The following is a 22,151-nucleotide window of genomic DNA, read 5'->3' on the forward strand; positions in this document are numbered from 1 at the left end:
TGGAGTAAAACAAGAAATCACTAGCTGTTGTAACAGGGTCAGGTGTCATGGTAAAGGGCATCACAGTACAGCAGCTCCTCCAGAGATGATGCCAGGATCCGAAACCACAACAGCTGTTTGCAGGAAATCACATTGAGAGGTTGAGTCAGCTTCAACCTGCTGGTGCTAAACTGGTACAAGGTTCCACATCCCCCTCTACTGGCGGCTGAGCTGTTTTGCAGCGAGATGCCGGCGTTTGGAATTTTGTGCAAATTTTTTTCCTTAAATTTTAATTTATCTGAACTTCATCAAGATTCACAAGTCAAATGAAATAAGTGCAGTGGCATTAAGGACATTTATTAATGAATATACCGCACATGCATTATCATACTATTATGCATTTGTTTTAATGCCTACACTTTGCTATTTTTATTGTACGGTTATTCAAATCATACTAGGCAATTTAAAATGAAAAACTCTTTACCATAAATCAATTGTAATTGCCCCACACTTAAATCTCAATTCACACTATAATTTTATTCTATGTATTGGGTTGTTTTAAATCTATTTTCACTTATGGATGTTAAAATTGGATTTTTTTTTACCGCTTAAGTTTTCAAAATGTTGTTTACGTCCTTTTCTCCAAACCACAGTTTCGTCACAATTAAGCCTTATTTAGGCTGAAGTCTAGATTTGGCTGCAGTTACAAAACTCGACATAAATATGAAACGGCCGCTCATTTTCCAGACAAACAACAGTCATCATCTACTGATACAATAGTAAGAACTGCATAATATAGGGGGGGGGGAAGCCATATGCAGTACACCAAACACACCACAGGATGCCATTTTTTATTCTGTGTTACGTTACATGTGACCTTAAACTTCCAGGAAGTTATAGTTGCCATGGAGATACAGTAAATATATTAAGGTACTTCGATAGGAAAAAAGGGTAAGTGTGTGTGTGTGTGTGGTGGTGGTGTGCACAAGTTGACGAAAGTTGCTTGTGTGTGATATCAAGTAACAGGAAACTGAATGTGTGTAGGTCCATTTGTGGTTTTAAAATCATTTTTGAAAAACATTAATCAAAAGTAAGAATGTTGGTCTAATGCTACAAGCAGAAAACATTCAACATAAACCCACATACAAAAGAGGAATAAATAAAATGTATTATTTTACACATCCGGCAAACAACAAGACAGCAGAGATGTTTATTTCCCTCTGGATTTGGAGTGTGAGCGAGGGAGATAGCTAGAGAGAGATGAGATAAATAATGGAGAGAGTTCCCTCTCCCTCCCTCTAACTCTCTCACTCTCCTGTGGCAGGAATCAGCCTCCGGAAACCTACGGGTGCATTACTATGGCGATGCTTGAGGAGGGAAGGCAGGAGCAGGGTGGGGGTGATGAGCTGTGGAGCCAGAGTCTGACTTGTGTACTAAGGCTTTGTATGGCACGTCTGCTCTGAAACCACTCCCACCCCCCAATGCTTTTCTCCCACAACGGTCTTGATTTAGTTGTTCAACTGAAGACATAAGACCCCCGGCTCAGGCTATTGTCTGTATGCTCCGCACCACACCACCCACACCGCTGCTGTCCTCCTATCACCTCTGCTAAAACCCCTACTATATCAACTCCAGTCTGACTCTAGAAGGCACTGGTATATACTCCACATTCTAACATCTAGATTCTTTATTAAAGATGAGCATTTGAGGCAATGAGGATACACAAAAATACACGGACAGATACACACGGGCCAGCCGGGTAACTTATTGGGGGGGGGGGGGGGGGGGGGGGGGGGGGGGGGGAGGGGGGGTACAGCTGGCTTCTGACGATGCTACCAGTTTGTCTTCACACATGTGTTAGCGTTACAAAGTTTTCATTGCTTAACAGTCTGCTGACGGTGGAGGCAACTGGATATGTAAACGTCGACAAGGCTAATAACATCATGACAGGCCAAGAGTTATTACTAAATCAATGTTTAGATATGGTCCCTAAAAAGGTCTTTTCGAATGGCCTCGCTTAGCAGTCGCTTACTTGCGTCTTTGAAGAACCTCCTGACAGCCTGTGTGGGAATTCGATCAGGTTTGGGCTCCAATGTGCTGCCATCTGCCTTGGTTACAACTAATAACAAATACATGTCTTTCTGGATGGTGACGCTTGAAAAACAGCCCTTAACATGGCTGGTCCTCATAAACCATTTTTACCCTTTAGTTCTGGACTTTTTTTTTTTTTTTTTCAACCAAGCATACTGGTTCTGAGACCTTAGCATTTTAAAACTTAGCTCTCATTCTAATAATCTTAGAAATTGTAAATTTATTGTTTGGACCATTTGGTTCTTTACATTGTTATCCAGCGAACTATTTCAACATTTCTGCTGTAAGCTCCCGAACACCGTTAGTCCTCATAAGCCCTGTGCACTTACAGATTTGTTCTGGTCTTTCTTATTCGAGACTTCAAACGTTCAAAGTTCACGTTTCCAAAGAAGAAGGCGACAGAACTGGGGGTCACAGTGTGTGCTAACAAAACGTCCAAGCTTCTCTAAATCTGCAAGTACCTACTGCTAAATAACAGCAACATTTTGAGGCCATTTGGACACATTAGCAATTGGACTTGACTGTGTACCCCACTTACGATTTTTTTTTTTTGTTTGTTTTGTTTTTTTGCCCAGTCCATGTGTATCTACAGAGTAGTGGACAGAAAGACACACAAGGTTGAAAAAACTGGCTTGTGCACAGAGCGCAGGAGTGTCTGTATTGCGAACCTTGGTGTTGAAACGTCACACACTACTTGCGATTAACAAGTCGTCCCATTAGATATTTACACAGTGAATGGGGCCGACTCCTACTCTACACACAGAGTTTAGAGTTTGGCTGGTACTTGTGTACATTTGGTATGGTTCACTATGGTGACAATAGTAATTAGAGTAGTATACGCTCTACTTCCTCTCACTAGTAGTTTACTAAAGTGTCTAGAACTAGGTTTCCTGGTTGACATCTGAGGCACAAAAGCACTGGAAGGAATGGCTGATGCCGTCAACTCGCTGCAGTTAGCAGCTATTTGGAGTGTTAAGAGTTTTCTCTTCCATGACTTGGACCTTGGATTATTACATTTAGTCTAAGAAGGCAGTTTTTAGCTTTGCTGAATCCATGTTTTGCCTCCTTACTTTAATATATAATATCAAACTCCTACCAAACATAGAAATCTCTTCTGAAACGATGACAGGGGTCAGTGAAGCTCAGAAAAAGAAATCCTCCAGGGCCCTCTAAAAGTGCACCAAAGCCTCCTCAGAGCACGTGTGAAAAGAGAATATTCATGTTGAACTGAGCATAATAACTGCATTGACGCAAACATTTCCAGTGCATTTGTGCCTTAAAACAAAAATACTGTTCATATGGGCTAATATCCCCATCACACTCCATCTGCACATGCTACCTGTACAACTACATTGAATTTAATCTAGCGTTGTCTAAAACTTTGACTTTGTGTGCAGATGATGACGTATCATACAGCAGAAATTATAGCTTCAGTTCCTTTTCAGTTCAATCTCTTATTTGTTTCCTTGTCCATTAACACGTGTAAAAACCCATTCAATATGAAATGATCTTAAAAATAAAAAAATAAAAATCTCATAGATTTGCACCACTTTTTTTTTCCTCCCTCATCAACACTTAGAAGTTCCAGGCAGACCTCTATTAACAAACAACCGATCAAGCAAGAAAATAAAACAATATATATAAAAAAAAATTAATAATAATTAAGGTCTGTGTTGCCATCTGAGTTGGGGTACTCGTCTTCATCTTAAGAGGTTCCCTGTCGTTTGAGGTGAAATGTGAATCAACAGAGATATTTTACTCCTTCAAGGAAAAAAAAAAAAAAAAAAAGAAAAGAAAAAAGCAAAAAAAGAAAAAGAAAAACACAGCTAAAAATGGCCGCCGGTATTTGCCTCTAACATCAAGGCAAATCTGTGAGCATCAGTCGAAGTGGAAGCCGGATTGAAATCTCAACTCCATTTAAAAGTCTTATCCTTGCTCCTCTCCGCTTCGAAATCTGTGGACCTTTCAAGAGTTTTGGAATGGATCAGTTAAAAATAAATAATAAAAACTTTCTTTTATATTTGATTCTCCCCTTTTCTGGACACGTGTAGTTGAATTGAATATACACAGAAGAAAAGAGTCGGAGGAGTCTGTAGTCGCGACTGTAGTCGCGATTTTGTGCAGTTCACATCTCTATAGGTGAGTTCCCTCATCCTGGAGCCAGTAGGTCATTGTATATGTGTGTGTGTGTGTGTGTGTGTGTGTGTGGGCATCACTCTTTCTCTGTGTATGGCTGCTACTTAAAGACATAGTTTATCAGGACCTGAAGAAGGATGAGAAATATGATGATGACGTAGTCGCGCTGCTGGAGAAAGGAGCCACCCTCCACTCGGATTGCTGCACGACTCTGCAGCACGCTGATGCTCCTGCAAACACACAGAAATGATGTGTTGGAACTCTAACTGTTGGCTCATGCTCACGCTACCGTCAAAGGCCTTTCTCACCTGTTGATGTCTCCCTGCGTCTTCTTTATAGATTCAATGGCACTTTGAAGTTCACTGAGGTCTGCTCCCTTTTTCCTCAGCCGATTGTTATGCTTGCTTTTGTGTCCTGCAACAAAGAGTGTTTACCAGGGTTGCTGCAGTGTTCGGGAAACATTTTTAAAGCACCTAGAATGATCATACGAGAAGGGACCATAAGGCCTAAAATGATGTCAGACTGGTCAGTGTTTTTTCAGCTGGTTGTAGCAATAATATTAAACAATGTCAAACCAGTTTCACCTGCATTTTATAGATGTAAACAGCTCACACACAGTACGAAACAGTGTTACACTTATATTACTTTTTACACTGGGTTAAGTTGACATTTATTGGCAAAAACACATTATCTTGATTTTAGTTTCTGTGTTTTCACATATTGACTGTCCTAAACCAACAAGACTCCATCCTCTTAAAGTGTTTTCAGACCTATAGATTCAGGATCAAATCGGTAAATCAGTTTGTAAACTCGGTCCATTTTCCCTTTGGTTCAGTTTCCGTTCAAATATAAAAAAAAGAAAATCAGAGCGAACCGAAACACTGCTCCAGAGTTTGTCTGGGGAAGGACTAAGACCACTACCTCCTAAGGTGGTCTGAGTTTAGTTTGCTTTACAGGGGTCTGGAAACAGCCTCAACAAGAAACGCCACCAACCAGAGCAGTGCTGCTCACAAGCTTCTATGATTATACACATATCAAATGCGCATTTGAGGGCAGAAAGATAAAACTGACGTGTTAATGCTTTCTTTGTCACGCGAACATGTGTATCTGAGTGTTACTGTCTCACGTTCACTGCCAGACGAGTCTTGGCGGTCAGGTTCAGGTGAAGAGCAACCACTCTCTGGGCTCTTGGGGTTGTCGCTCTTGTGTTTCCTCTTTGGCACTGTCACCTTTACACACAAATCAACAGAAAAACATGCAAAGAACAGGTCAGAAAATAGGCCACACACACACACACACACACACACACACACACACCGTAATAAGGGTACACAGTAAGTTCCGGGAATAGTTTGTGATTTTGAAAGCTAGTCGCAATCCCTAGGTGCATTTGAGTGAATTTCACCTGGAACATGACAACACTGTGGATGTTCTATGCAAAACGCACTGCAATGTTTAGCTGAGATTTCAATGCAACAGTCCCACTGAGCTAAATTAGAAGAGCGACCTACAAAGTTTTTGTACAGTTACACAAGCAGACTTGACGCATATTGTCACATTCTGCCAGTGATTCAGTCAATTATTTTAGAAATTTCAGGTGACAAATTTTTTATAAACCATTCAAACTTAATATTTACATCCATTATTTGGAATAAGTAGAACCTGAAAACGTCTGTGTCAGATAAAAGCTAATAATGAAGGTATCCAATCAAAAAAAACTGGATCTGGACATCGCTAGTGTTTTTTTTAGCTACACTGCGAATAGATGCAGCTGTAGTGACCAATACCTTCTGTCACACACTTTACATTTAAATATCTCAACAATTTATTGACAATTTATAAGACAAGCTTAAACATTTTATTTATCATCCACAAAAGGTCTCTAAAAGACAAAATAGAGGAACTAATCAAATTATTTACATATACTTTAATGGAGTAAAGTGCTGCTCCACACAAACATGCTGTTCCTGCATTTTAGTGACAGCTGTACGAGGCCATGCTGCTCACATTCAACTAAAACACTCAATGATACAAAATCAGCTTCCAAGAGGAACCAAACCTGCCAAGATGATTTGTTACACTCATCTCCTTAAAAGGAATTAAAATGGGACTGAATTACAGCTTTTATACTTTATTATTAAATATTTAATGTGATGCAATTTGGCAGCTCTGAGGTTTAGCAAAAAAGTATAAAAACAATGTGTCTGAGAATCACCAGGAGGTCACAATGTTAAATTACACAGTCAGGAAGAAGGTTTATTAAAGGTAAATTAAAGATAGTCGTAAACCTTGTCAGGTGATGCTTTTTGATTATTCTATACTAATGGATTTCAGGCTGCATGAAGAATTTATAAGGCAATAAGAGCATTTTTTTTTTTTTTACTAAACAAAAGCCACAATTTATTAGAATGTTATTGCAACTTGTAGTTTAGACTTAACTTAGTTTATGTACCAGTGCCTGTGATACATAGTTTGGCTATATTAATCCAAAGGGTTAGAGTACTGATAGTAACATAACTTGGCAGGTGGTCACTTTGAACACACACACACACACACACACACATGCACGCACGCACACACTCAAGAGTCTTCGCCACAGCAGCCTTTATTCTGTCAACAAAACACAAGAAACAGATCAAGTGAAGATAAAATGAAGATGAAGAGGGGTAAGGAGGGCATGGTGGCTGCTGTGAATCAACCACTTTTTGATAGTGGGGACCTACCTGATGAGGTGATGGGGCTTTCTGGGGTGTGTGAAAAATTAACAGGACTTTTTTTCCTTTTTCTTTCTAGGTTGGTTATATTATCTATTAGCCTCTAATAGCCTTTGCCTCTGCCGGAACAGCTGCCTGGCAAACCAAAACAGCTTACAGATGCTAAAATGATCTGTTGGAATGAGAGGAACAGCCGGATTGCAAATTATTCTCACTGTGTTCATCCCAAGAAGTCTGCAGGCAGGTGCAGGCCAAATACTGCATATACATACTATACAGTACTACTCCTTGTTCAATTATTACTTTGTTGTCCACTTACTAATACACAGTTTGACATGTCCCTCCCTCCCCTATAAAGAGAGCAGCTAGAAAAATAAAAACGGAGGTACAGAGACAAAAGGTGCAGAGGTGGCAGTAGTAGAGGCAGCAGAGCGATGATGACAAAAACAGAAGAAGCGACAATGAAGATGGTGCATCGCGTGCGGCGTGGAAGGTGGCTGCAGCAGCGAGGTGGCAAGATGCTTTTCGATTTGGCAGGACCTACCTGGCACTTGCAATTGTCCCTCCGCGTTCCCTGGTTACTCAGACTAATAAGACTGCCAGAACGTACCATAGGTGTTCGGTGTCTGACTTTGGTCTGGATGCAGCCATCTTTCTCAAACTGGATCAGGTCGTTTAGTGGATCCCATGGCCTTGTGCTGGGGAGGGAAAGGAGGAAACATACAAAATAATTATTAAAGAGAGATAAGTGGAGTATAGAAGGATAGAAATTAAATGAATAGGTACAATGATAGACAACATTAATGAATGAAGAACATGCAAGGAAACAAAGAAAATGTAAGAGAAGAACAGTACAATTATTTTATGTACAGTTCTGCCCTTTTTTAATCATTAAATCAGGAGGTTAATGCATAATGTAATAACTGTGATCTATGAATATTCCCACACTATCCACTGAGCAATGTGATGACCTGAAGCTAGGTATCGGCCGGACTCTCAGAGCCGTTACAAGAAATAGCCACTAGATGGCAGCGTTCCATCAGGGAAGCCTGTGCTCATTTGAACATGCAATTCCAACGAAAGCGACTGCAGCAACGCTCAGATTTTTTAATCTGTCACCCAAGTTTTTCTTCACATGGTGGACTGTAATAGCTACATCCCCTGCTATGTGGAGGTTTTGGTGATGTCAACGAATAATTTTTTTTTAAGGTTTTTTCTTCACAGCTCTCACAAAGTTTCTGCCATGAGCTGTTTTTTTTTCCTTGGCCGACTTGCTTTGAGTATGTTGCTCAGTACATTACTGATTTTTTTTTCCCCCTTAAGACCCAATTGTTGTACTGACTCTGTTCAATGTTTGTTCGATTTTTCTTGTTTGTTTTTCCTCGGCATCCAAATGAATTGTTTTTCTCCGATAAGGAGCTTCCTGTTCAGCTTCAGGTGTCCATGTTATTTTTCCCCCCCCAGCAAGTGCAGTCTTCAGATGAAATTGTAATTTTTTAACATTTTTCTATTAATTTCATCTTTTTCAGTTTATACATACTTAACATGTTTAACAACTGCACTAAAATGTGCAATGTTGTATCTCTGTTGTTCAATACACCTGGATGTAAATATTGGAAAATAAAAGCTAAAACTATGAACCTTCTTTTCAGACTCAGACTTCTTTTCAGACAACTTTTAATTGGCTTTTAATAAGTTTACAACACACACAAATGAATTGGCCTTGGCAGTTCCAATACTTTTGGAGGGAACTGTAGCTACTTCAAAACCAGTTTTTACACTTTAAAGTTCTGTTTGGTTAATGCAGTTCACATGAAAGGGCCAATTTTCTCTAATGGGAGTTTAGAACACCTGAGTTCACAGACAGCAGGGGAATAGTTACTCACTCTGCATATCTGTAATGCCACTCTCCAGTGATAGGGTCCTGCTCGAACAAAGCAGGGACCCACTCCTCACACTTGGCTTTCCGTTCGCGTGCTGACTTCCTCTGAGCTTCCTCCAGGATGAACTTCTCATTGGTGGCCTCAGTCTGGTCCTTGTTGTTGATGGCTCGGGTCACATGCTGCCACAGCCTTGAAGACAGACGAGACGAGATGTTCAGTTAGGACAAAGCAAAATGTTTTACGGTCAGAACAACACATGCTAGGATGAATATAACTTTATTTTATTGAAATGTACAGTTATCTTAACTTGAGATATACGTTTGGATAATGGTTTATTGTACCTTTCTGATTCATACTCTCCTTGCTCCTCTAGTGGGACGGTGCAGCAGATCAGTCGACTCTGTCGCAGCTCTTGAGTTGGGTTCCAGAAAGTCTCCACTGTCCCTGTTTTCTTGTCGTTGATGAAGATCTCGCTGTCCTGCAAATGACAAAAAAGTCTCTGGTAAAAAAATGATTTCATTAAAATTATTTCAAATGGCAATAAAGTCATATTACATCATATTGTATCGTTTCATATTGCATTTTATCTCTGCAATGATTATGGTTGGAAGGAACTAGAACACTCAAAGTGTTTTAGACTGAAAAAGTTAATCTGTCAAATAATTAAGTAGTAGGTAACTTAAACAACCACAACAACATACACATTGACAACAAGGGGACAAAAAATAATCATAATAAAAGAAAAGTTGTAAAAGGAGTATGTGAAAGGAGCTTTATGCCTTCGATAACCTACGGCTACAGTATTTGAAAACTGCGTCTTACCCAGTGTCCTTCTAGCGTAGCTAAAACCTCCTTTCCCAGCTTGATCTTTCCAAAGACCTGATTGACACTGTCGCTGCTGCCCAGGAAAGGCTGGTGGAGAGGAAAAGAGAGCCAGGCAAGAGAGCAGTAATGGGAGGTAGAATGGGAAGGAAGAGCAGAAAAATAGGATAAATTTGAATAGCACAGGCGTAGAAGGAGCATCGGTGACAGATGGGAGAGGGAGGGAAAGAAAGGAAGGGTTTTAGAAGGGATGGGAAGAAGGGATACACATCATAAATTATTTATTTGCTGCAATTACTGTGTAAGAAAAATGTTGCTGTTGCTGTAACTGTAGCATGTTAAAACATAAAGAAGAGTTTTATTAACTGGATTGTAAACGCTATCCATGAGTGTGACAATGAGATTAAAACACGACTTTTTGAAAAATATTGTACATTATTTGAATGAATAAAAAAATATGTGTGATGGAGTTAAATAAGATCTTCAGTCTTCAGCTGCTTTTTAAAAATGAAATTAGCAAAAATGAACCTGTCCCTAGTTTGTGAATAATGTTCGGTGATGTGAGGGATGGTATGGAGGATGGGATGTTTTTCAGGCAGGGTGAAGGAGTGGAGTAGAGTTGGTGATGGTGTGGGAGAATGAAACATTCAGAAAAGTCATGAGTTTTTATTTTTTGTTGATGGTTTTGTAGCCTACTCCTAGAGTTAGTGCATCTATAAATGATATGGTATTTAGCATGAAGCTGTCTTCTACCTTCGCGTGCCCACAAACAAACAAAGTTTACACCAGGTAACAAACTAGTCTTACCTTCAGTTTGAACTCCAGCTGCGCACTGTAGCCCGTTTTCTCACAAGCAATGGTGATTTGGCCTCCCAGCTCCAGGGTCATGGTGCCATATAGGATGCCTAATAAATAAACCATAACCATAACCATAACACATTTCTGTCAGCCCACATACTGTATCTGGGAAACGTCTGACACATGCTCAATCTTTAATCACTGGACTGGTATTCTGCCTTTTCCATGCATACACACACACACACACACACAAAAAAAAAAACAAAAAAAAAAACAAGGGAGGACACTGACATAAAGTGAAAGGGATGGATTAAATTAACAGAACATCACAAATGGATGCAGCTAACTGATAATAACAATCAAGCCTTGGTCTACATATACGCATGGATTTCTAAATGACAAAATCATTATTTGTACAGATGAGTCACAAATGTTAAAAAAAAAAAGAAATGTAAGGAACTTTGATTTGGTTTTATTTTTCTGTGCATGTACTGTGCTACATTACAGAGGTTGAATAAGTGGTTTTTGGTTACACGGTGGTTCAATCTTGAAATGAAACTGTATCCTGATATGTACTGTATCAGCCCTAGTTCATAGCTATGTATAAGCAATACTGAAGTATGATCATGGTGTGTAAGAAGCATTCTGACCTTTGCAGTGGGCATAGGGCATGTTCATCACATAGTCCTCTCCGCGGTTGAGAAAGTTGAGCCGAGCCTCTCCATCTAATATGGCCGACAGTGAGTTCCCTAAAACACAAACAATGTAGTCAGTTGGCATGAGTGTTAGAACATGTAATAATAATAATAATAATAATAATAATAATAAATCCAAAGGTGTATATTTTTAGCTTACTTTTTAACTGGTTGACACATTGTATTTTAGTGTGTGTGTGTGTGTGGGTGTGTGTGTTTGTACCATAGAACTTGGACTTGGCAAGGATGCTGCCACTGAGGCAGAATCCGTCCTTTCTGTTACTAACATAGAAGGCAGACACTGGAGGATGATGGGATACCTGAAAAACACACAATGACTAATTCAAGAGGAGGACGCATAACGTTGTAGAACAAAAGAAAAATCATTAGCCATTGATTCTTCTGATATTTCTATGTTCTATAACAATCTTAAAGCAACAGGCTTTATGAGAATGAGGTGTCAGCATATTCGGTAAATCAATGTTGGTTAAAATAGATTTTTTGCCCCCCACCTTTCTTTTCTTTCCTTTCCTTTTTTACCTGCTCAGCAATGTAGAAGGTCTTGCTGTTAGTCTTCTGGTGCAGCCACATGCAGCGGAAAGTCTCCCCAATGATGGGATTGTACGGCTTCTTCAAACCCTGTGGATTGAAAACGCCAAATGTAATTTTTTTTGTAACACATTCTAAATTGAATCGATCTCTATTCAGCTCATCAACGGGGGGGGGGGCAAGTGTCCATGTTTAATCTCCTGACCTTTGGCTTTTTGTAAAACCCAGAGATGTACCACTTCACCACCTTCTTCATGCGGTTGTAGGCGTTTTCTTCGATGGCAGCCCTGAAGGAAAAACAGTCCAGAATTAGACTGATGCTCCTTAAGAGTATGTGCTGTTTAACTCTCTTAATCATCTCACCCTGCTTTATTTTAAAGCTTTCTTTCTCTACCGTAGTTAGTTATCCTCAGACCTTGTATTCACTTTCTTCTGACAACACCATAACCTGTCAGTCAACAATTAATGCACATGAGGTGTCACTTTGTTAATTAGTGGAATCCAAGGTAAATTTTGTTCAAAATGTATTTGTGCAGTTTTTGTTTTTTTTGTTTTTCAAATGTACTTGGGATCTTTCAAGTGAACCCAAATGTTCCTTCCTAGATCAGTGTTATGCAGAATTCTACATAGTAAGTGTTATGTAGGCTCTTTTTCCTTTCTGTTTGAAATTTTTGATCAATGGCAAAGTAAGTGTTACGTCAAAATGAGCACAGTAATGAGGATTCCCTTACTCTGAGAGGAAGTCCGCATGGTAGTAGTAATCAGACAGTTTGTCCAGGAAGGACCTTGGTTCTAAGATGAAGGTAGGCAGCACCACCTTGGATAGGTCCATGCCCGGTCGGACCTGCTTCAGCAGAGTCCAGATGAGAGATTTATTCTCCTCTGATACGGTCTCAGTCTGGGCAGCCTCACCAGCCTGAAGAACGAAATGCACACCATGGTCGAAAAGTCAAGTGCAACAACACTGCAGAAACCTCAGAATTGATTCACTGAGGAACAAGAAGAACAATATTCTTACATTCTTTTTTAGAAGTGTCATACATTCTAGCACAACTGGTTTGCCAAAGGCGGCTTTAATTAGATCTAAGCTATAAACATTTTGCCTCAGCTTCAGTAGGTGTTTAATTAGTGAGCTGTCAAACTCTGATTTCATCAGTCTGGAAATGCACATTAGCACTTTCACACTTGTCGGGATGCCACTAGCATGCTTTGCAGACACCGACACACACCAGCCCACACAGACTGTGATCAAAGAGTGTCAGTGTTAGCAGAGGAACATGCTAATTTTCCTTTATTATAGAAAACAAGAAAAGAGGCCTTGAACTGAAGTTTTGATTCAAGATAAAAATGGCTGCTAGGAATCGTGAGGAGCCAATGTCCTAGTGCGGCGATAACGCTTTTTTCCTTTCATTAAGAAGTAAACTTGCACCAAATTCTTGGTCTTGTACTGTACCTCTCCCAATTCCTCATGAGACTGTTCCAAATATGGGGTTTCCCACAGATGTTCATTAGGATCGAGGTCAATGTACGAATCATCTTGGCGTTCTGACGTGTCACTGTCGCTGTCCTCACTTTTTTCTAGGCCTTCTGGATCGGACTCCTCGTGGTCCTGCTCCCCCTCACGGTCCGACTTGTCTGAGTATAGGTCCGGGTCTTTCAAATGATCACTGTCATTGAACCTGGAGGACAGCGGATAGATTGGTGAGGAGCTCCAAAGTAAAAAGTCTCCGAAAAAAAATTGTTAACAGGCTGTTCAAGGATTGAAGGAAAATAATTTGTTCAATATTCCTACGTACTGGAAACCGTGCATGTTGTGGGCTCGAAGAAGGCTGTAAAAATTAATAGAGTGTTCTCCACTGGTGGATACTGTGCTCACGTCCTCCTTCCCCTCACGGATCATAGTCCTCTTCAACAGGCTGGAGCACTTTAGGGCAAGTTCTAAGGCATCCATCCAGCACCGGCCTGATAAAGACACCGGTATTAATTAGTTAGTCAGATGATTATATTCCATTAGAAGTTGTTTGTGATTTGGGTATTCATGTCATAACACAGACCCAACTGTGTTTGAATTCTAATGAAAATGGAATTTAAGTTTTCTTAATTCGGGGCATTCGGGGACAAATATGTACTGTGGACATGGTGCATACATCTGTACATGTTTGTAGGGAGAAATATGTGTAGACAATAAATACTGTAGGTCAATGCAGGTAGATGATAGCAAATGACTTTTGATATTGTGGCTTTAGCTACTGCTTGCCTGTTTCAGCACCTTGGAGAGAGACTGAAAGGATGATGAGGTCACACAGATTGAACTGGATGTTTCAGAACCACGGACAGAGAAACAGGGGCTACGGGTGAACGCTTATACTACCAGAAATCGTTTGGCGTCTAGCACGTAGCTTTCCAACCACCCAACATACATAAGCTTTACACAACTGTTACTGCATTCAAATTGAACTCCACCAACCATTTTGTTTTCCTAATATGTTTTTGTTTTATTAAAGCATGGCTTTTTATTACTGCTTATTACTGTCCAAACATGTACTGCAGTAGATAGTAATGTCTCCCTCTTTTATCCCCTCACATTTGTACCTTTCCTTTGTTATGTGCTTCGGAAATGTGACAATGTGTGTATAAAACCATGACAGAAGGGTAAGGACAGACGGTTTTTCCTGATATTCATATTTTTTTTTCCACTGGCTTAACAGTACAAACAGTAGTGGTAAAAACACACCAATCATTTTTAGAGTGTGGAGAGTGAAGAGTTTGGATCACATACTGAGAGTGTGCATAACATTGAACCAATAAAACCATTGCTTCATATAGCTGACACTAATTTGGCATCAATTTCTAGTTTGATCCATCATTCGGTGTCAGCTAAGATTGAAGACACTGAAAACAACGCTGAAGTGTGAATGACAGCCTGTCTCCTACCATCAGACTCAGAGGCAGCCCGGAAAATGAGGTGGCTGCTGGGTAATGGCTGCGTGATGGAGCCTACCGCTTCTCCTTTAGGACCCTGTGAGAACAAATGAACAGAGGAAATGTGTGTTACACAGCAACTGCGACTCGGTTTTACTTTTAATTTACATTTTTTCTGGGGTGTTTTTTTGGGAGATGGAATTAGTTTGTCTTGATGTTTTTTAAATATTCGAATCCAACTCTGTACTGATGGTTTCAAAGACCTCATTTGCGAGCACGTTTCCTCATTTTACCCAGTGTTTGTATTTCATTTACTCTTTTTAATCATTTCTGTGTGCAAACAGAGGAAATCTAAAGTGCAGAATATGTCATTATGCAAATTAGCAATAAGAGGGGGCCGGGGGGAAAGAAGCTGAATGAGTGAAGTGTTTATTTTAATAGTGACAAGGACAATGGGGAGAACTTGAATGCTTTCAACTAAAACACAGAGCACCAATTGTGATTCAAGCCTCTTAACGCACAAAAAGAAAAATACTTGAAAAGCAAGGTCACCGATGAAAACCAAATCACAGTGGGAGTGGAGAAGGGAACAGAACAAATAGAAAATGTGCACTGCCAAATATGAAAATGGGTGGCTGTCCTTAAAATTAAACAACTATCAGCTCTTAATTATCAAAAATTATTTAGCATACTGCCCAAAACTGCCAGTATGCTAAAAGTTCCTTTTGGGAGGGACCTGAGCTCAAAACTCAACTACATCTATGGCAGGACTCTCTGTGGTTAAGAAGCACCTCAGTGGCAGGTCACCAGAAGTAGATAACATTTTTCTGACCTTGACAGCCCAGATCGACTGTTCCAGGGGGTGGAAGAGCTTGAAGCAGAAGCCGTCTTTCTTGGAGGGCCTCTCGATCAGCTCGCAAGCATTGAGCAGCACCGTCCCCACCCATTGGCCATTTTTGTGGGTTTTATAAATAAGCAGGACTCCTGGTTTCAGCACACACCACAGCTTGGTCCAGCTCTTCAGTGTGCCACGGATCTAAACCAAAACACACATGCCAGTTAAAGGCCTTGCTCTTCCAAAAGGACCCTTATGAATGGACAGGTTCAGCTAGGTGGCAAAACTGCTTTTTGAAACCTTTGCATTATATACTTTAAGCGTACAAACTGAACCAACTACTGTTGCTAGTTTAGATGCTGATTTCTATATGTATAATTATTTCCAGATCACAATGTGTTAGAAAGACATTTACAGTTAGAAGAATAAGTAATGGCATTGTTTGCAATTCCTAACCTGATTTTCATCGAGTTTCAAATGTGTCAACAAACACAATATTTCCAAACTGATTAAACGCAAATAGTCAAACGTGTCTTTATTGAACACACCCATTAAACACATAAGTGATGGTGGAAAAATTAATGGTGACACTAGGCTTCTCTTTTCACTGATCATGATGATGATGATGATAATAATAATAATAATTTAAAAAAAAAAACGTTATTAATAAAGCACTAATTAAACAAAGTACAAAGTGCTGTATAGTTAAAAAAAAATCAGGGCAAAAATAAAATCAAAGAGAAGCACAAAGTTAAAATACATAAAATGACATAGCTATCTATAATCTTAAAACAGAAGGATCAATGTGGCTGAACTTCCCGGTTCTATTCAGGAGCCCAGCTGCTGAGTTCTGAACAATTTCTAGGTGTTTAAAGTCCTTTTGATGAAGAGAGGAAAATGGGCTACTGCAATAATCAAGACGTGAGGAGAAGCATGAATAAAAGTCTCAGCATCATTAAAATTTAATTTAATTAATTTAATGCGTTGTAATGCTTAAAACTTTCATTTGCGGTCAAATAAAAGATCAAATAAAAGAAAGAATTTCTAGTAACTGGCTTAACAAATTATATTAAAGGCCCTAAGGATGGGAGCATATTGCTGGAAATATTTTGAGGTCCAATTGATAATTGAGAATGAGAGTTTCTGAATTATTTGAATTTCATTTCAAGGACATCCAGTTTCTAATATCGGACATACATTCTTGTAGAGAACTCAGCCTACTTTGGTCCATAGGACTAATAGGGAGATACAGCTGAGTTTCATTAGCATAACAGTGAAATGAAATATTATGTCTGCGTAAAACATCACCCAGTAGGAGCATGCAGAGCGTGATAAGAATTGGACCAAGTATTAAAGCTTGGGAACGCCACACTCAGAGGGCGGGGAGGGGTGTGTGTGTGTGGGGGTGATATGTAATTGTCAATGGAAACACAGGATTTCCTATTTGACGTAGAAGAGCTTTCTCTGTGCTGTGGTTTTTCAAAAAATGTCTTTATTTGTTTCCAAAACTGCCAACAACTGCTGTGAGACAAATATTTCGAAAATTTTAGAGACAAATGGCGGTTTGGAAATGGGGCCGTACAGAAGGATCAAGAACAGGTTTCTTAAAAATGGGCCGTTTGCACACAACTTTGAAATAATCAGGGACGTAACCAGTACTCAGTGATTTGCTCATTATGATGAGCAAATATGGCGCTTCCACTTCCAGTAAGACCTTTGCTGGAATAATGTCAAGTGGACTAGTTGATGCTTTCATATGTGATATGGTATCGAGTAGTTTGGACGGTGTAACAGGAGAGAAACGATTCAGCGAATTCAGATAAGGACAGACCACAGAAATAAGGCTCTGGCATTGTTATCACTGTCCTATTGAAAAGTGATAGTTTTTTTATAATAAAATGTACCGTAAGACCAGATTTCCTCCTTTTACACTCATTAAGCCCTTCTACATACTCGTTTACAATTTCGTATGTTCTCATTAATCCATGGTTGTTTCCTCGTCAAAGGATCAGGTCTGCTTTTTAAAGGAGCTATAAGGTCACACAAAGTGAGTGAAAAGACTCAACCGTTTCATTATTGCAAGTGGAATCAAAGAATTCCATGTCCGCACAATCCAGAGGACAAAACTGAGTGGCACAGTGCTCATTAAAAATACATGAAGACTTGGGACGTGAACAGTCCCTAACAATCTGTAAGTCACAGCGGGGAAAAAAAAAAGGGCTTATAGTCAGGTACAAACAATCCAAAATGTTCTGATATCCCAATTCTGATATCCCAAGACCCAGAATAAAAACAAGATCAAGAGTGTGACCAACAGTATGAGTTTCACCAGCTACGTGTTGCTGAAAATTAAAAGAGTTCCTCACATTTAAAAAGTCTGTGGGATGACTATTAGAAGAACTGTCAACTGGAGTTAGTATTTGCACAAACCTAGAGTTTAAGCAAAGAAATGAGAACGGAGGTGTGGTTTGAACTACCTTGACTTATAAAAACCCTCAAACAGTGTCACTGTGCAACTGTATTTACTATAAAGACAACAGTAAAAGTTAAACAAAATAAAGCTCAAATATTTCAAAAGCTGCTTCCGTACACAAAACAATATGCACAAAACAAGATGATTACGCATCCGTTTTGAATTCAAATGTATTATTTTAATCTTGCTGTTATTTTACAAAGCTTTTATGTCGGCTATTTCATGACGTGTAAAACTGCATTGTTTTGAATGCACAGGAATCCAAAAAAGAGAAATACTGCCACCTTTAGCCAGTCGGCCATGACAATGACTGAGGGATCAGTGATGGTGCTAAGCAGCTCCTTAGTTGCCCTCTTCTTTTCCTCCCTGTAGTTTTTCTTTTGCACCTATAGGGAGCAGAGAGGTGTGAATAAGGATAGAATCACCATCTTCATTCTCTCCATCTAAGGGTATTTATAGGATATATGATGCATATAATATGAGATTTAGTGTCCAGATACGAGTAAACGAGACTTAAGCTGATTTAAACTCGCATACCTTGAGTGACTCTTTCTTGGTGAGCTTCCCTCCGGACGCCGACACATCTTTGTCTGAGCCATTGTACAGCTTTGTTTCTGACTGTGAAGATACAAGATATAAATAGCAAGACTGATTCATCAGTCATTTATTTATCTGTTACTACATTTTTATGGGTTTTCTTTTTCCTCTAAAGTCCTTTAACCTCCAAGTTAGCCCAAACATAGCCCAGTTAAGTATGTAGTACACTACGGATTCATCCATAGTGTTTCCTCGGCTGACATTTTATTTGTTCCTGTCATTATTAGAAACACGGGTAAAACTCAATTCAATTCTTTTTTTGGACGTCCACAGATAACAAATGATCAAATTCTTCTTCTGGCAGGCCTTGTCGTTATAGCACGTATTGAAGCCCACAGTATATTCTCTCTGAAATATTTGTCCTATCATACAGTGTGTCTTTTATTCCAAATCGTAGCACGCAACTTAATGGGAACTCTGTCTCATGCAAACGTTTCTGATTTGAATCACAGGGAGACTCAGACACCCACACTTGCACTGACATAAGACACACATGTTCCCATATTCTCTGATCTTGTTACAATGCAAACACAAGCCCATGCAGACATCCCTACTGTATGCACCACATCATGGCACATCAGTTCAGTGGATGATTCTCTTACCTTACTCTTGGAAATAGAATGTGAGTCTTCTTTCAAAGGGAGGGGCAGGAGGTCCTCTTTTCCTCTATCAAAACCTGTAACAAAAGACACAACGGCATAAGAACATGCTGATTTCATCGGCAGATCGAATTCCAGTAGACAACTAAGTTGCAGTGGACCCGTGAAACACGACTTTTTTACTGAAAGGGCAGCGTATTTGCAGGTTGCTGTTGTGGGTTGTTAAAACATTGAGTTAGTGCCACTATTTCTTTGCGAGCCCTTGTCGAAAGCGAACAGGCAGCATGCGAGAAAAGGCTTGTTTGTCAGGTTGAGATGCGTAAAGAATGAAGGGCGAACCAAGATAACTAAAAAATGGCCCAGATCTGTCACATGCCAAATGAATCAGCCGAGGAATTACATGGTTCAGGCTTTTTTTTTATGGGAAATGTTGCTTGTGATGAATGTCAAGCTGATAGAGTTCATTTATCAGTTGGAATCAGTTGATAAAATCAACCTGTATAATATATACAACAGATATAATCTGTTAGCAGCTTTTATAATTTGAACATGTGCATGGGATCAAACCCTCCTCAAACATAGTGTTTTCATTTGTTAAATCAGGGTTAAGGTTGGTTAAATCTGCTGCAGTGCCTGGATTATGGTCCCGAAGTTGACAAATACTTCAAACACCTCAGAATGTGCTGACAGCTCCACAGGGATTTCCTCCAAATCTACCACCACCACATTACCTATGTTGTACAGAGACACTGTTCTACAGCAATAAGTTTTAACAACTTAAAAGAAGACATCGTGGGCTTTCTGTAGATCACTCGCGATCCTTCGATGAGGATCTCCCGTGTTTGCATGGCTGTCAGGTGCAAATGTCTCAGTAGCCAACTGGAATCACATTACATAACGTCAGCTACGAGAGCATGTTGTGCTTCAGGCAACTGGAAGCAAGCCACAGAATCTGAACGGCAAGAAGCTGGTGCCTGCTCCAAGTTCCTATAATCTGAACTGTGCTCTGAAGATGGATAAGCTGGCTTTTGAAAGGAGGAACACTGAAGCTACTTTTTAAATCAGTGGGTCTGACCCCAGCGACAGTTTCCCTATGAGATCCAAGCAGTTCACTGGTGGTGACAGAGAGCCTCTAAATATTTTATGGCTTGTGTCATCTATCCATGGGAATTACACATGAGATGCAGCTGAGATTCAGAATCAAATGAGATATTTATCATCTGGGAAAGAGTCGCATCCATTCTCACAGCGTGGGGCACATTTGTATCATAGACCATAAATATTGGATCTTGAATTCTCTATAAAAAAAAAACTAAACTTTCCATCTTAAAAAAATAAAAATAAATTAAAAAAAAAAAAAATCACAAAATTGCGATGTTACAAAACAGTGTGCTATTACACTTTAAATAGCAACAATATGTCGGAGTACAGACATTTTGTGCAGAAATTACTAATCATCTTTTTACGTATGAGTTTTATGTAAAGCCAAAGTAATAAAGCTTGTGTTACAGGGTTAAAGGCACAATAGTTTCTCTGCATTCCTCGGGGTATTTAGATAAACGTTTATGAACAATGTCTTGAAAATAATAAATCAAGAATTACAGAACATCTAAAAAAAAAAAAAAAAAACAGCAATCTCTCTGCCAAACCAGTATGGGTGAAGTTACAGGAGACGTCTTTTCACTTTGCTAATTCCATCCAATGTCACACAATGTTAGTTTGAATTAGTAAATTGACTAGTTAGTAAGTAACCACAGTGATATCCATCAGCAACTGAGGCCATGCAATTGTCTTTCCTGTCTTCTGAGTGCTGTCTTAATTTAAATGTGGGTCTAGTTTCCATGGCACACGAGATGTCCCACCTGACCATCTGTGTCTACTTGACAGGCACATCTCAGTGCCTACTTCAGCCTGAATAACAAGTCAAGGGCAATTCAACCCCTATTGCGAGCCAGCAGAAATAACCTTAATGTCAACACAGAGGGAGCAGAGTGGATAGTTAAATCAGTTAAAAATGTATTGCAATCTGTTTCGCTGTTCTTAAAGCAACAGTACAGCTAACTTTTACTTTAATAGCTACAATGATATGGCATATATAAATTAAAGCGTGTCAAACTATACTATTTCATTACATTATGATGGGTTTGATCCACCTCGCTGAAATTTCACAGTTAGATGATGCAAATTTAGCCTACTTTTATCACTTTTTGAACATTTTCGGATTATGTTAAATGTTAAGGACAACGGCTGAGCTTACAGTCAAAATGGCCTTTGGTCTATAATTTTGAAAATCTTCTGAGCAAAATGGCAAATCAAGGCAGCAAATGAAGGCCTGCACATTTACGGCAGACAGGTCTTTATCGGTGTGTGTATTTCACAGCAATATGTGTGAACACAATATAAATGTGTTTGAAGTGCAATTTAAAAGCAGTATTATAAAAGTCAAATAACTGAAAAATGAACTTGTATTAACTATTCTGACCAGTGTTACTTTTAAACAGATATATAAAATATTTGACGCTTGAGTGCTCGAATGTGAGTGTTTGCTGGTTACGTTTGTGCCAAAAATGTTATCTGCAAAGCTGCAGCTTTGATTGACAGCATTTACTTTTAAAAGAGAGTTTTCAATGAATGGCTTGGAGGACCGTCGATCAGCTGGCAAAGACTTTTTTTGATTTTTTTGATGTTAAGCTGTTGAAATGAAAATGATGAGGCAGCTGACAGATGCCACGGGGGACTAGCTAAGGTCAGAACTGGGCCCAGACAGAGACTTGAAGGATGCTTCCGTCTCCGTCTGCTTTCATTTTGGCCTGTTAGAGATTAGGGCTGGACGTCTCTTTTTGCAGGTAAGTTGTAAGGACAAAAAAGCCAATTAATTTAAGCAAGTTGGAATATGTGTGCTTCACTCACAAGACAATACAGTACACAAAACCACTGGTCATTCAGTGTCCACCATGGCAAAATCTAAACCTTGCTTTGTATATTTTGAGTGGGTCTGGCTGAAGTAGCAGGTGAGTCACGCCCCACTGCAGACAGACTCGGCCATTTGCCTGTAAAA

General features: G+C 39.5%; 1 protein-coding gene across 9 annotated transcripts in view; it reads right to left on the minus strand.

Annotated features, from left to right (window-relative positions):
• Nucleotides 1-816: 816 nt before the first annotated feature.
• The window catches only part of osbpl8 (oxysterol binding protein-like 8), a 71,563-nt gene continuing 50,228 nt past the window's right edge, over nucleotides 817-22,151 (minus strand). For 8 of the 9 annotated variants that reach the window (XM_067489816.1, XM_067489817.1, XM_067489821.1 and 5 more), the window contains 20 exons: nucleotides 19,097-19,170; nucleotides 18,435-18,515; nucleotides 18,182-18,283; nucleotides 15,422-15,625; nucleotides 14,602-14,686; nucleotides 13,464-13,629; nucleotides 13,121-13,346; nucleotides 12,399-12,583; nucleotides 11,873-11,954; nucleotides 11,659-11,757; nucleotides 11,342-11,438; nucleotides 11,074-11,172; nucleotides 10,433-10,530; nucleotides 9,626-9,715; nucleotides 9,145-9,281; nucleotides 8,807-8,992; nucleotides 7,465-7,618; nucleotides 5,333-5,435; nucleotides 4,515-4,620; nucleotides 817-4,436 (listed from right to left, as the gene is read on the minus strand). In XM_067489816.1, the coding sequence (XP_067345917.1) occupies nucleotides 4,307-4,436; nucleotides 4,515-4,620; nucleotides 5,333-5,435; nucleotides 7,465-7,618; nucleotides 8,807-8,992; nucleotides 9,145-9,281; nucleotides 9,626-9,715; nucleotides 10,433-10,530; nucleotides 11,074-11,172; nucleotides 11,342-11,438; nucleotides 11,659-11,757; nucleotides 11,873-11,954; nucleotides 12,399-12,583; nucleotides 13,121-13,346; nucleotides 13,464-13,629; nucleotides 14,602-14,686; nucleotides 15,422-15,625; nucleotides 18,182-18,283; nucleotides 18,435-18,515; nucleotides 19,097-19,170 (2,504 nt within the window). In that variant the 3' untranslated portion in view covers nucleotides 817-4,306. The remainder of the gene's footprint in view (nucleotides 4,437-4,514; nucleotides 4,621-5,332; nucleotides 5,436-7,464; nucleotides 7,619-8,806; nucleotides 8,993-9,144; nucleotides 9,282-9,625; nucleotides 9,716-10,432; nucleotides 10,531-11,073; nucleotides 11,173-11,341; nucleotides 11,439-11,658; nucleotides 11,758-11,872; nucleotides 11,955-12,398; nucleotides 12,584-13,120; nucleotides 13,347-13,463; nucleotides 13,630-14,601; nucleotides 14,687-15,421; nucleotides 15,626-18,181; nucleotides 18,284-18,434; nucleotides 18,516-19,096; nucleotides 19,171-22,151) is intronic. The other variant, XM_067489818.1, reaches the window with a different exon arrangement.

This window comes from Channa argus, chromosome 21, assembly GCF_033026475.1.
Source record: "Channa argus isolate prfri chromosome 21, Channa argus male v1.0, whole genome shotgun sequence".
NCBI classification, from domain to species: Eukaryota; Metazoa; Chordata; class Actinopteri; order Anabantiformes; family Channidae; genus Channa; species Channa argus.